Raw genomic sequence first — 13,489 nt, 5'->3', positions numbered from 1 at the left:
ACCGTTTATTGTTTATAGTTTTTGTAAAATGACTAAAATAAAGTCGCTGCGATCTCTGAGACCACGCGCGAACGCCTGGAAGGTTAAATGTACAAGCCACAACAGCTAAAATTGCACAACTATCTGTCGTCACAACATAGTGGGAACGTGCCCTAAGTCTTTGTTTAATATGCGATCTATTCCTTCGTGTTAAGATAATAAATTATACTTAATATTACTTTGTAATAAAAACCATCTAAAATCCCATTATATAATAGTAATTACAGCGAACCTGACTAACCCCGCAAACGATCAGCTAAACTTTAAGGCCCATCTTTGACCCTTGGGATCTTTTGTGTCTGCCCTTAACAACCCTTTCGTATAGACAATTTCCATTATATCTCTAATATAGTTTTGGGTATGTTTAAATATCCTGTCCCATTATAGTTGTTCGAACAATGCTACGGAAAAATAAATATATTTGCTTATGTAAAAGGCTTGTAATTAGCGTCTATTGTTTAATTTGCTACCAAATAATAGTAGCACAGTCATGTCATACTGTTATTTAATTACCCATGTCTCATTTTCTACAATTCAGTCGACCATATTACACATAGTAGCTGTTCATGACAGTCGTCTTCATAAAGTCTCAAATTCATTTAAGGGGCAATGTATGCGCTTCTATAATAAGATTCCAATTGATATTCGAAATTTGCCATTTACAAAGTTTAAAACAATAGTGAAACAAAAACTTTATACTAAAGGTTATATTATTATACAGCTTCTGCGTACTTGTATGACAAAAATCCGTGGTAGTAACCAGTTTAACTCTTGCAGGTATTCTTGATCTAAAATGTTTAAATTAAATATTGTAGTGATAAATGTATTCAAATGTATATTTACAAAGAGCAACCCCTAGAGTTTGATGCTCATTTTTGTCAGGGGAATCTGCCTTACGAATGAGCAGTAGAGTTTAATCAGTATGACGATTTCCAGTGTAATTTGCTTACCTATGAAATTAAGATTATTTGACTTTGGCATCGGGGTAGGCAGATACAACAGTCTTCCATTTGTTATGGTTGTGACACACACAATTCGCCTCATCCACACGCATCAGTGCTTTCACACACGTTCGTCGGTTAATGATACTCTTGACCTGGCCCTTCTATAAGATGGCCTCAATTTGGTCGCCTTGGTAAGCCCTTATCAACTTCCCCGTTTCCTCGCTCACACTCGCCTTTTAAATTATGCTTATAACTCAGTCGGATGTACAATACAATAATGATATTACTCGTATATGTTTATTTTCTCCCGCAATAAATTATCAAAAGTAATGGAACTGAGCTTAAATATTAATGTTTGTGAGAGACAAAAATCAAAACTAGCCTAAAGTACCCTGTACCCTGTCCTAGTAGTGTTGGGTCTTGGAAATAATTCCATTTTGAAAAAATAATGTAACAGAAAAATAAATATTTTTCCGGATATTTTTCCAATAAGTTTCCTTTAGTTATCCCTTAGACTAGAGGATGGAAAAAAATCCACGTTTGACGTTGACACCTGTCAAAAGTTGAAGTTACTGAACGAAGACGATGGAGCCAATAAAAAGGGTTTTTTCCGCCGTTATGAAATTATTTTAAATGTCATTTTTCTAAGTGGCTTTCATTTATACAAGTTTATTTTATAAATTCAAGCTAAATAAAACTTCAAAAGATATTTCGAAATTATGTATTTCCAATTTTTCAATTTCCAATTTCCACTATTTGAAATTTTTCAAAAAATTACCTAACAGTAGGTCCTGGTCCCTACTTCTTGGTTGAGCAAATCTTGTATTTACCCTGTATAAGGTTCGAGCGTGTGTATATGTGTATTGGATGCCATTTATTGTAATTATAGAGCCGGGTACTCATTAGCGAGCTGTAATTGTAACGTGACAGATACAGTAACGAAGTTCTAGTGCGCGGTTCGCAATATTTGAGCCTGGAGGCCCAAATCGCGAGTATCGTGTGATCCCGAGACTGGTTACTTGTCAAAAATAATGAAATTTTAGTCGCGGGCTTAGTTGCAGCTTGAGAGATAACTTTACATTTATATCGTCCAAACCCGACTTTATTTTCAAAGAATGTCGGTACATTTGTTGGTTTAAGGGGTGATGAGCTTGTTTTTCGAACATTATTCCGATGAAATAAAATAAAATAAAATAAAATACCCATTATTATCGAGTTCTTAGGTTTTCGCGATTGTTACACATAGGAAATGGAACTGTTTTTTCGGATTTAAACCGCGTATATTTGTTTTTTCAAACAAACCGACGTTTCGGGCCATTTACAGGTCCCATAGTCACGATTGACTGAGGTGGTACAGTCTTCAACCAGTTATGTCTAATGTTGATGCAAACCACCCTATTTTTTCACTATAGTTACAATAGTTATTAATTAAATACCTTATTTTTAATTTTACAAAGAAACATATTATATATCATATTATTACTCGATACACAACTCAAAAACTCCCGAAGTACATGTACGGAAACCGTTGGGTTTAGAACAGGTTTAAAGGAGAATTATATTGCATATTAGTATTGTATACAGTTAAATATATCCTCAGCATTCCACATCCTTAAAACAACAAAGTGTACCAATATTTAACGGAAATGAGTTCGGGTTCAGACGGTACAAATTTAATCTCTCTCTCGAGCTGCAACTGAAACCGGGATTGGATGCGACTCAAATTTCATTATTGTTGACAAGCAATCAGTCCCAGAATCACACGATACTCGCATTTGGGCTCTTTCGGGTTCCGTTGCAACTTTAAACCGACCCCGGGATCTGATTCTACAAGCCCCTAGTGTGTACGTGTGAAACAGTATTCACTCGCTAAAATGAGTACCTGGTTATCGAATAGTCGGCTCACTGCGAATCGCACGCTTTCCGCACCCGGCAAGCTCGCAAACCACGTACACACTGTGATTTTTGGTAACATAAAATGCAACGATTACGGTTATTGCTCGCTAGTGAATACCCGTCTTAAGAAATAGATGTCGTATGTTACATGTAACTCAAACTCTGTCTCTAGTTTTGTTTTAACCAGATAAAACCTAAGATTTCGGGTAATAAATAACTCGCATTCATTTCAGTGTGCATGTGCGTATGGGTGCGTGCGTCCATATAGAGAAATGCTTGTAGTATAGCGTTAGTGAAATGAGAATGCAATAAGGCTCGATCGACAAAATTTATTGTAAAAAATGTTAAAAGAGGAAAAGAAAAGGTCTATATAATTATATAATTTTGAAAATGTATCGCTACACTCGCGATTTATAGGTGATTGCATCGAGGAAACGCGCGACTACATCGACACAAACCCTCGAATGCAACGATGCAAACGCGCGACTGCATCGATACAGTCGCTTATGATGAATTATGTACGAAAAATTTTATAGGTTTATGCACATTGTTGTGTTTTGTTAATTGTAAATTTAAAAGTGAAATTAATGACTACATTAATCGTCGTCGTCGTGGATCGCGTTTGTATCGCGTTTGCATCGCGTTTGCATCGAGTTTGCATCGCTGCTAAAAGTCACTGTATGTAACCGCTCATTAGTAGTTGTACTCTATTACTTCATATTTCAACACTCAAAATGTAATAACAGTACGCACGTAAGTCAAGTTAAGAAATCTCTATGTAAATATTACTGTTTTCTGTGAGGTTTCACAAAAGCAATGTTTTCCTTCGTTACAGATATAATTTTGTCAACACCTGTGTCGAGTCAAGGACTTCGCGTAACAAGAATAAGGCAATACGATCATCGGTAAGAATTTTCTTGTATTACATTCTTGTTTTTATACAATCACTTTTTGTATTTGTAGGAATTACATTTGAATATAATATGCCGCCATACTATGATGAATAATGTTACTATTTAGTTTGCTTCAGAAGAAAGTGTTACGAATAAATAAAACAGTTACAAGTTATTTCAAATTCAAAATTCCAAATTTTCTTACTATGACAGCTTTGAGCAACAGCTTGAAGCGCTTAATAAAAATAATAAACAGCGATAGAAAAATAAAGTTATTTTACCTGCTGACTTCCACCATTGATCAATAATTCAAGATAACTGTTAATCGCGGTACAAGACAGCGTAGTCGAATATTTAGTACCTGTTTATTGGTACACCAGATGTCGCGATGAGTACCAAATAACTATTTTTGTTAAATAATTGACGAAATAGAATTTGTCAAAGCTACTCTAATTTCTAGTGACAAACAAATCAACTAGATGGCGCTGATTGCACAATTTTTTATGGGCACAGCCAGCTATTCTGTTATTTTGTTTAGGATTAGCGCCATCTACCCATACTAACAGGCGTTAATTTGGAAATTAGTTTGTAACACACAATGCCATCTATTGACAAGCATTTTTAACAAAGTTATGAAAATAATTTTAACTCATGGTCATTTTTTTCTCATTTTGTAATGTCAGCATTACTGTGTTCCGGTTTTGAAGTATAAGGATGCTGTTGAAATTACAGGCACATGGGACTTGTCAACTTAAGTCTCAGGGTGACAGGCGCAGTGGCTGTGCGCCTCAGATCTTAGCGATTTAGAGAGCTGAGTGGCAATGCAACTGTTATGGACAGGCGTGTAGCTTACTATCAGGCGCACGACTTGTTCGTCCCGTCACTCGATATTATAAAAAAATACAAAGAAAAAACTGACTAGGTACTTATATTTCATAATAAAATTGAATTAATTGATATCCACGTCCATGTACGAAATGATATTTTCCAGAAATAACGTTTGCTCGAATTTTCATAACCTCGAAAGTAATTTTGAGAGGAAAATGTTTTTTTCTTTTCGTGTCTTTGCGATAAACATCCAACACATCCTGAAAGAACAACGGTTTCGTTATAATTCGGCTTTCGATGTAATGAAAATTCGAACAAACGTTATTTCGGAAAAGAAAATTCGAGTTTGTGACAGGTTACCCCACGGTACATTTACATAACATAAACTACTTACAGGCTATTGATCAGCGCCACCTCGATACGAGACGGAATTTTGACCTTCTTCGGAATTACGTTACAATCTGTAGTATGGAGATTAGCAGTCTTCTTGAGTTATTGGTTCATGCTTCCACCAAAATGCGCTATCTCTGCCATAGGATTGATAATACTATTATATACGTAAAGTAAGCAAAATCAAATTGTGTAATATATTTTATATTCATCAGTCAATAATAGAATGACTAAACAAGTATGGTTACTCAATAACGGAAACACGTCAAATATCTATCTGTATTTTATTTTAGGGTACCACCAAATATTAAAAAGAAATGTGTGGAGATATTGTCATACGCTGTCACCGCTGAATTACATTCCAAATAGGCAATTCGTGTTCAGTTAACATTTCGTTCCGCCGCTGCGAATAATTTTCAAATATGAAAATATATGCCTCATCCATCAATACAAATATTTTTTTATTGCCAAACCATACGTTAAAATATATTCATCTAGATCTCATTAATACCAAGATCGAACACTTGGAAAAAATTCTCCTAGTAAACCGTGTCAGACGCTATGCCAACTAAGCCACGGAACGAACCAGCGGACTTCACGAATTTCGATCTTTCTATTAATAATTATAACAAACTAGTGGAGTAATTTTAAGAAAAAGAATTAAATATTTCGGTGGCGAAACATTCTGACATTCAATAAAACTTTAATTACAGTTAACAGCGACATTTCTAGCCAGGACTGGTAGCTGTAAAGTAACCTAACTGGGTGACGAAATACTTTCATAGATTTCTCATAGATGGCGCTACGGCTAAAAAGTCATTGAAAACCAAGGTCCGCTGGTTCGTTCTATGGCTTAGTTGGCATAGCATCTGGCAAGGTTTGCTAGGAGACGTTGGTTCGAATCCGGCCGGATCGAAGTATTTTTTCTAAGTAATCGTAATCTTTGTAACTATTTATTGTTTATTGTTCTCCTCCATTGGGGATGGGCAGGGCACTGTTGTGGAACGTGACATGCGTCGATACACTTGGCCCGTCTCATCTCCAGCACATCAGCAAGAGGGCTAGTTGACAGAAAAACTAAAGGGTTATAAGTAACAGGATCTCGGCTCCGACCACCATTTGCACACTTTGAAGTCGAAACCCTTGGCCCGCGTGATGCCAATGCCCTTCATCTTTACAAAATTTTATCAAAATAATTCAAAGACGGTCTGGGAAACCCAAGGGTCTGCAGCTACCTTGCCCAAAGGGGGAACGCTGCCAGCATCTTGGGCACTTTGCCGCAGCGACCATTTAATTTAGATTTAACTGCCTCCGTGGCCGAACGGTTATCATACTGGATTGCCATGCAGAGTTCCCAGGTACAATTCCCGGGCCGCGAGAAATATTTGTATGGCATACAATCTCTCGTGAATTTGGGTGTAATTTGTGGTTGTTTATGTATGTGTCCATGGCACCCGCGATACAGGGTTTCCCTAGTACGGGGCTATGAGTGTGTGCTTGTTTGGTCTATGGTATGTGCGTTATTTCGCATTTTATATCATTTCACATTTTTTACATTTTTAAAACATTTAACACGTTGTATAGTCTATTCATGTAATTAAATCCTAGTTTAATCATATTTTCAATTTATTTTCACTTGTGTACCTATCAATCATCGATTATATAACCAGAAATAGAGACGAAATGTCATTTCATTTGTTTGAAAACTATTCTGCCATATTATTACTGTGACAACTGCGCTCCGATTGCCTAGCCCGAGTTCGAAACAATTGGCGGGTGTCGTCAAACTTGAGCTTTGCTATAGTGGACGAAAATTGCAAAATTACATATGTAATATTTAATTACCGATGACATGTGATTCCGTTTGTTTTGTAATTAGATGTTTTGCTGTGTTTCCCACACCACCCAATAGAACAGCACGGCATTGTCAGAGATATTATCTTTATTACAATAAATACAGAATATTTTTTGGAATATACGGAGACGTACACACAGGTCGGTAGTTGGCCTGTCTATATTTCAGTGCAAACGGGAGTTGATATTTATAAGAGCTGTATCGCTAATGTGTTACCAGGAATATATGGCTCTTATTTTGTCTCTATTTCTGGTTATACAGTCGATGCTATCAATAGACCAATTTTACCCTTCCAAATCGAAACGCTGTAATGCAGCCTTGGGGGCAGAAATAGGTAAAATGGCAGTATTTCCCTCGATGAACTCTTTCACAAGGAGCTCTACTGCTACAATATAAGCGTTGATGAATCTGTCAAATGTTTTCAAAGTACAAACCGCCTTGTATCAATACCGTATTCCGAATTGCGTGAATTTCTTCTGTAAGCTGAATCAAATGCACACATTACAGATTTTCTCAATACCGCACCGTGGTAGTTCGACCGAGATAGAATGCAGAGTCTGCAGTTCGCTGACCCGTAACGAATAGTACGCTATTCAGTTCCATTTCACTTTGATTGTATGCGTAGTTTGGTTACTTGTTTCTATTTGAATTTTTATAGGAATATTGACACCAAAAAAGCCACTTCACGTCATGTATGCAAGCAAAGAAAAGGCGCCAAGTTCACCGTTCGCATGTTGTCTTGTGTTATGTAATTTTATCACTGTTTAAGCACTATTAAACTAAAAACTGTGAAGATTGTGGACTGAGGACAGCCCCATATCTTTCTACATAAGTTTTGGTTATTGTGACCCTCCATACTGACCCTTAGGGTATATGAGAAGGAACTATAACATGTGCGTGCACAGGAACCTTCTAAGTTCAGGTTCTGACCCCAGATCAGCCAGTGTACAGGCTTGTCACAGACCGTTGCCACTTACTTCGTCCGGTTCTCATGAGGTTAGTGCCTCGGGTGAGCTGCCCCGGGTGCACGTATAGCATCCTCCCTATTTTCCACATAGGCACCGGCGCTGCAGGCACGCTCACTTCCCATTGCACATTCTACAACTAGCGGTTCCCACCACTAAGCCGTCGACTCTAAAGTCCACTACCAACTCTCCTTATTGATTGCGGAGTAATGTAAGGCATCCTCTCTCCTCGACGGAAAAAACGGTGTCTCTCCAGTTCCCAATAACCTAAGCGGTTGGAGGAACCGGAAGATCTAGTTCATCCTCTACTAGCTCTCCGGGCTAGTGTCAGAGATGACGGTCGCAGTATCCTGCGACCAAGTCTGGACCTACATATGTCCGGATGCTATTTTCCGACTTAAAGGGTCCCACGCGTCTCTTCGCCTTTGGCCTGAACTGCTAGTAAAGGCGTATCACTAGCGGAGGGCTTGGCCCGAACGAGCGCTATACTCTGGCGTCGCCGGCGAGCCCGTAGTCTCTCTGTAATACCTTATCTCTCGGGTCGGCAGGTAGGGACAACTACTATGGACAGGTGTGTCGCTTAATACCAGGCGCACGACTTGTTCGTATTGTTACTTGGTATCATAAAAAAAAAATTAAATTCTCGCAAATCGCCGCACATTGACTATTGATTATCTGTAGATAGATGGCGTTGCGCGTTTTGAGTTGACAACTAATGCCGTTTGAGCGGCAATTCATTTTTAAATACATTTAACCAAAAAATATTAATATAAACATCGAACATACAAAAAAATTCCTTCGATCTGGCTGAACAAGAACCAGGGACCTCGCCATACCCTGTTTAACCAACTGAGTTACGGAACGTATCAGCAAACCTCTCAAATTTGTCTATGTGCTTGTTGCTTTTTCTTTATGTTTGTTTGATATTTGAATTAATATCAACACCAAACAAGTGGAGTATTTGCACTAAAAATATGAATATCATCGTAATAGAAACATGATATTCAATCAAGTAAGAAGTGTTAATTGCTACCTATCAATATTTGCATTACTTAGGACGTACAGTCATGGATTATGAGATATAAAGTATCTATGGTAGTAAGTATGGCTGTCCCTAACTTTCAATCCGGAATTCGGCAATGCTTCTGTGCACGAAAACTTGGAAGGACTATAATACCTACCCGGTCGGGTTCGATACTAAGGCTGAGATTTATAAAACTGACATTTTTGGACGTACAAAACGATCTTCGCCTAAGTTTAAGCAAGAATTTAGGAATAAAAGATTACAAACTTCGTTTTATAATTTTTTTTATAATATCAAGTGACAGGACGAATAAGTCGTGCGCTTGATGGTAAGCTACACGCCTGTCCATAACAGTTGCAGTGCCACTCAGAACTTTACAGGTAAATCGCAAGATCTGAGGGGCATCGCCACTGCGCCCGTCAACTTGTGACATAAGTTGACAAGTCCCATGTGCCTGTAACCTGTAGTTCCAATTCACGATAAAGAACATCCTGCGTCTACCCGTAGATAACGTACACAAGTAGGTATTAACACAGAATATGAGCAACAGCGACTGCCTGGATGTAATTGCCACTACCACTGCGCACTGGTAACAACATTACGGAAGGCCTCCGGCAAAATGTTAGCTCGGAGACCTTCAAAGAATCCGAGTCTTCCCGCTCAATACGCAATAGTATAATAATAAAAAAATATTGCGATAGTAGGTAGAAAAAATAATATTAGGTAGAATCATTGACTTACAAATGGTAGAATGGATGTTTCTATAATAAAAAAGATCATTCAATTAATATTTTTGTGAAATAATGTAATGTTTATTAAAAAAAAGGAACCTCTACTTATATAAGTAGAGTACTCTAATTATATAAAACGTTACTTATATGTACATACAAACTGCAACTTTTAAAATTAACAATCGGTTACCGGAAAGTGCACGAAACTAGATCCATCCTCTAATTTGCCACCCTTAGAGGTGGAATGTTTCTTTAAATGCAACTAATACTGAGGTACTCTCTTTCCAACAATCGAAAGAATCGTCAAAATCCGATTGACATTTCTTTTGGTTTTGTTATCGCGTAACATACACACAAAAAAAAAGTACAGTCGAATTGAGAACCTCCTCCTTTTTTGATTAATTACATTTTAAAATACGAAAATGGTAATATTTTAACCTGATGTACAAACATCAATCAAGCCATGTGACGTCATACGTAAGTAAAGAAAGAAACATCACTGTATTTACCGTCAGCGAAATATCTTGTACTTTCTCCTCCGTTGAACCACTTGAAAAAAAAAATAATTTAATAGTAGCATTAGTATAATGAGGTAACTCCATATAAACATAGCAGTGCGGCTTGTATGCGTGCATGCCCGCTTGTCTTGTACGACGCACACATTCGCATAATCTAGTGGTGCACTCACGTTGCGTAGCGCGGATCGCCAAACGCACCGTTCATTACAGAATTAAAGTGTTTGTTGATTGTTAAAATAATGATATCAAACAGAAATGAATTAATTTTACACGCTTTCTGAAAAGTTGTTCGATTCCGTTACACAACTGAGAGCGTTACTGCGATAGCAATTTCGTCTTTGGTTACTTATTGCAAATGGTCTATTCTGATTTCAACTCAAACCTTAAAACCGTTCCCGGTATAATTAGTAAAGTCATTATTAATTTAAGAAGACGCTCCTGTGCCCGCGCATTTTATATAAATGAAGTTTGATCCTACTTTGGACATTAACTAATTAAACTCAATGATGCTCAGTAGTCACGATCTTGATATTAATATCCAGGTCGTGCTTTGCCAGTATCCCCGTAAATTATGTAGTAATTTTAGTCTAAGGGGGTTCAACTTAATTCAGTAGCAGAGTAGAGTAAAAAATCCAACTCGACAGTCAACTTCGTCCAGGAATGTGCTGTCGCCTTACCTATTGCTGCCGCCATGTAATAATGTGAACATTTACAGGCACATAGGACTGGAGATCACGGACGACGGGCAGAATGGCAGTACCCTTCAGATTGTTCCGATTTAAAGTGACACAGCCATTGTTTTGAGTAGACATACTCATATTACCACTTGTTCGTCACGTCATATTTGATATCATAAAAAGGAACTTCACGTTATTTTCTCAAGTTGCTAAGGTATTCTCCAGTGATAGAAAAATAATTAAGTCTGATGTTAAAACGTTAAACGTATAAATATACATATATGATACGATAGTAACAATAAACATAATATTACTAAATGCTATAATAGGCGGTGCAGCTGGTAAGACTATAGTAGCAGTAAACCTTCTTGTGAAAGAGTTCGTCCAGGGAAGAGTTGCCACCTTACCTATTTCTGCCTTCAAGCTTTTGAAAGGTAAAGGTGCTAGTTAATTTACAGGCACATGGGACTTGTCAATTTATGTCTCAAGGTGAGAGGTGCAGTAGTAGTGCCCCTGAGGTCTTTGCGTATTAAAGATCTGAGCGGCACTGACAACTGTCATGGACAGGCGTGGCGCTTAACACCAGGAGCACGACTTATATCACAAAAACAAAATACTTTTTAATTATAACGTATCCAACAGAACGGTCTCAATACTATATACAATATGTACAACACAGGTTTCTAAAAGCTCTCGCTCAATATTAAGAGACGATACAACCCCAAATGACTTTGGTTGAATCCGCGTAACAATGACAGTGTAGAATCAATCACTTTGGGAAAAAAATATAGTAAAATCCCCGAGCAGCAGAACGAAGACACCTGTGCTGTCGTAGTCTCCACCTTGTCAGTAAAGTGTAAAATTCACAGCATCACAGCAAATGGTATTGCCTCAAGTTATCGTATGGGTAAACAGACAAACAGAAACACGAAACCACGGTCTATAGTCGTTAAGTTTATTGATGCTATTGTGCGGGCAGCGGTATGGAAAAGCAAAGCCCTCAAGGGATCAAAGATCACTAGTACAAAAGTGTTTGCTGCTTCCGGTTCGTTGCGAAGGTGGAAAAATTTGCTGCCTGTGAGGACCAAGGTGGAACTTGCGCAATCGCTGCTATTACCTGTACTGGATTATGCTGTCTGTATCATTGACCTCAATGAGGATCTTTTAAACAAAATCCGGCGCTTACAGAACCTATGCATCAGATACATTTACGGGTTGCGCAAGTTCGACCATGTGTACGAGACATGTTTACGATATACGAGAAGGCTTCAGTGGCTCCCCATAAAGCTACGACGTGAGGAGCACATTCTCAGCTTTCTCTACAACGTGCTCAGTGACCCTCGCACTCCTTCTTACCTTAAGGATCGTTTTTGCTTCCTCGGTACGGATCACAACCGTGAACATCTCAAATGGATAACCTGCTGAAACCTCCTTTGACCTGCTCATAGTATTTTAAAAACTCCTTTACTGTTAAGGCTGCACGGTTATGGAACGAACTCCCGGCTGAAATCCGACATTCTAAATCGCTTCCTACATTTAAAACTGGATTGCGTAAGTATCTAATTATATGTGTAAATTAATATATATGTAAGTATATAATATTATGGTCACTTATTAGTTCATAATATGATAGTGTAAGTTTTTGATCATTCATTTAAACTTTTATCACTGGCACACTACGTCTCCCTCTCCGTTCAGTTCTCGTCACCCTCAAATGTTGTCTGGAAGAGATAGCTCTCAGCGATAAGGCCGCCTTTGCCTATATTGCCTGTATTGATTACTATACGGTGTGAAAACACGATTCCTAAAAATTTTCACGATGGAAAAAAACACAAACTTACCTCGAAATTTCACTAGAAAACCGCTGTATTCAATAGGTATTTTATTATGATTTTTTATATCAATTGAACTAAATAAAACACGTATAGTATGCGATAAACATTTGTGAAATGGCTGTAATTTCGTTTGTAAAACAATAAATTCTAAAATAAAGCCAGTGTTCCTGCCCTTCGACCCAAGCACAATGATACGTGTTGTATATTCCCGTGTTAGTACGGGAAAAAATTTAATTCGAGCTGCGGTAGTATGGACTCTGCAAAAAACATCACAAGTGCAGAATTGATATGAAGGCCTGACGTGTGTCATTTGCCGCCCTCCATTGACTAAACCGCGGCTAAGTGACAAATTTAACTTTAAATAGCAAAAAATAGAGCACAAAATTCTCTTTTAAGAACAGATAAATTTAGTTAACGTATTCGACTTACCGGCTATGCATAGCTGAAATATCATCAAACAATTTCAATATTCTAAAACTGGGTTATGATTTTTTATGATATCTCAAAAAAATATTTTGTCACTTAGCCGCTCACTTGAGTATATCCGCTTGTTTTATAAATTTTACGTTACTCGGCAGTTAATTATTATTTGTAACTAACTGTTAATGCTTACAAATTATGATTATTATAAAACATTATTGTTTACCAGGAGTTCCTCATTCAGTGTTCATAGTGCAAACCGTTGGGCCAACGCTGTAGTCAGCCAATTTTTAGCAAAAAGTCTGCTTATTATTGATAGAAAAACATATAGTGTGAAATTTACATTACCTAATGTTACAAAGACATACAAGATCATAATTAGTCACGTAAAATTAGCTTTGCATATACTGTTGTGGCCAAAAATGCAGCCAGGAAGCTTGACATCCTTTCCAAGGTGAGGCATTACTTCACACC

At 37.6% G+C, this 13,489-nt stretch overlaps 1 protein-coding gene across 1 annotated transcript in view; it reads left to right on the top strand.

Moving 5' to 3' along the window:
* LOC113227398 (Down syndrome cell adhesion molecule-like protein Dscam2) overlaps positions 1-13,489 on the top strand; it is a 161,969-nt gene that overhangs the window by 35,621 nt on the left and 112,859 nt on the right. Inside the window, exon 2 of the mRNA XM_026460291.1 lies at positions 3,715-3,784. Within this exon, the coding sequence (XP_026316076.1) occupies positions 3,715-3,784 (70 nt within the window). The remainder of the gene's footprint in view (positions 1-3,714; positions 3,785-13,489) is intronic.

This window comes from Hyposmocoma kahamanoa, unplaced genomic scaffold, assembly GCF_003589595.1.
Source record: "Hyposmocoma kahamanoa isolate Upper Pololo Valley unplaced genomic scaffold, ASM358959v1 210, whole genome shotgun sequence".
NCBI lineage: Eukaryota > Metazoa > Arthropoda > Insecta > Lepidoptera > Cosmopterigidae > Hyposmocoma > Hyposmocoma kahamanoa.
Note: the sequence above shows the minus strand (reverse complement) of the source record. Positions and strands in the feature narration are given on the sequence as shown.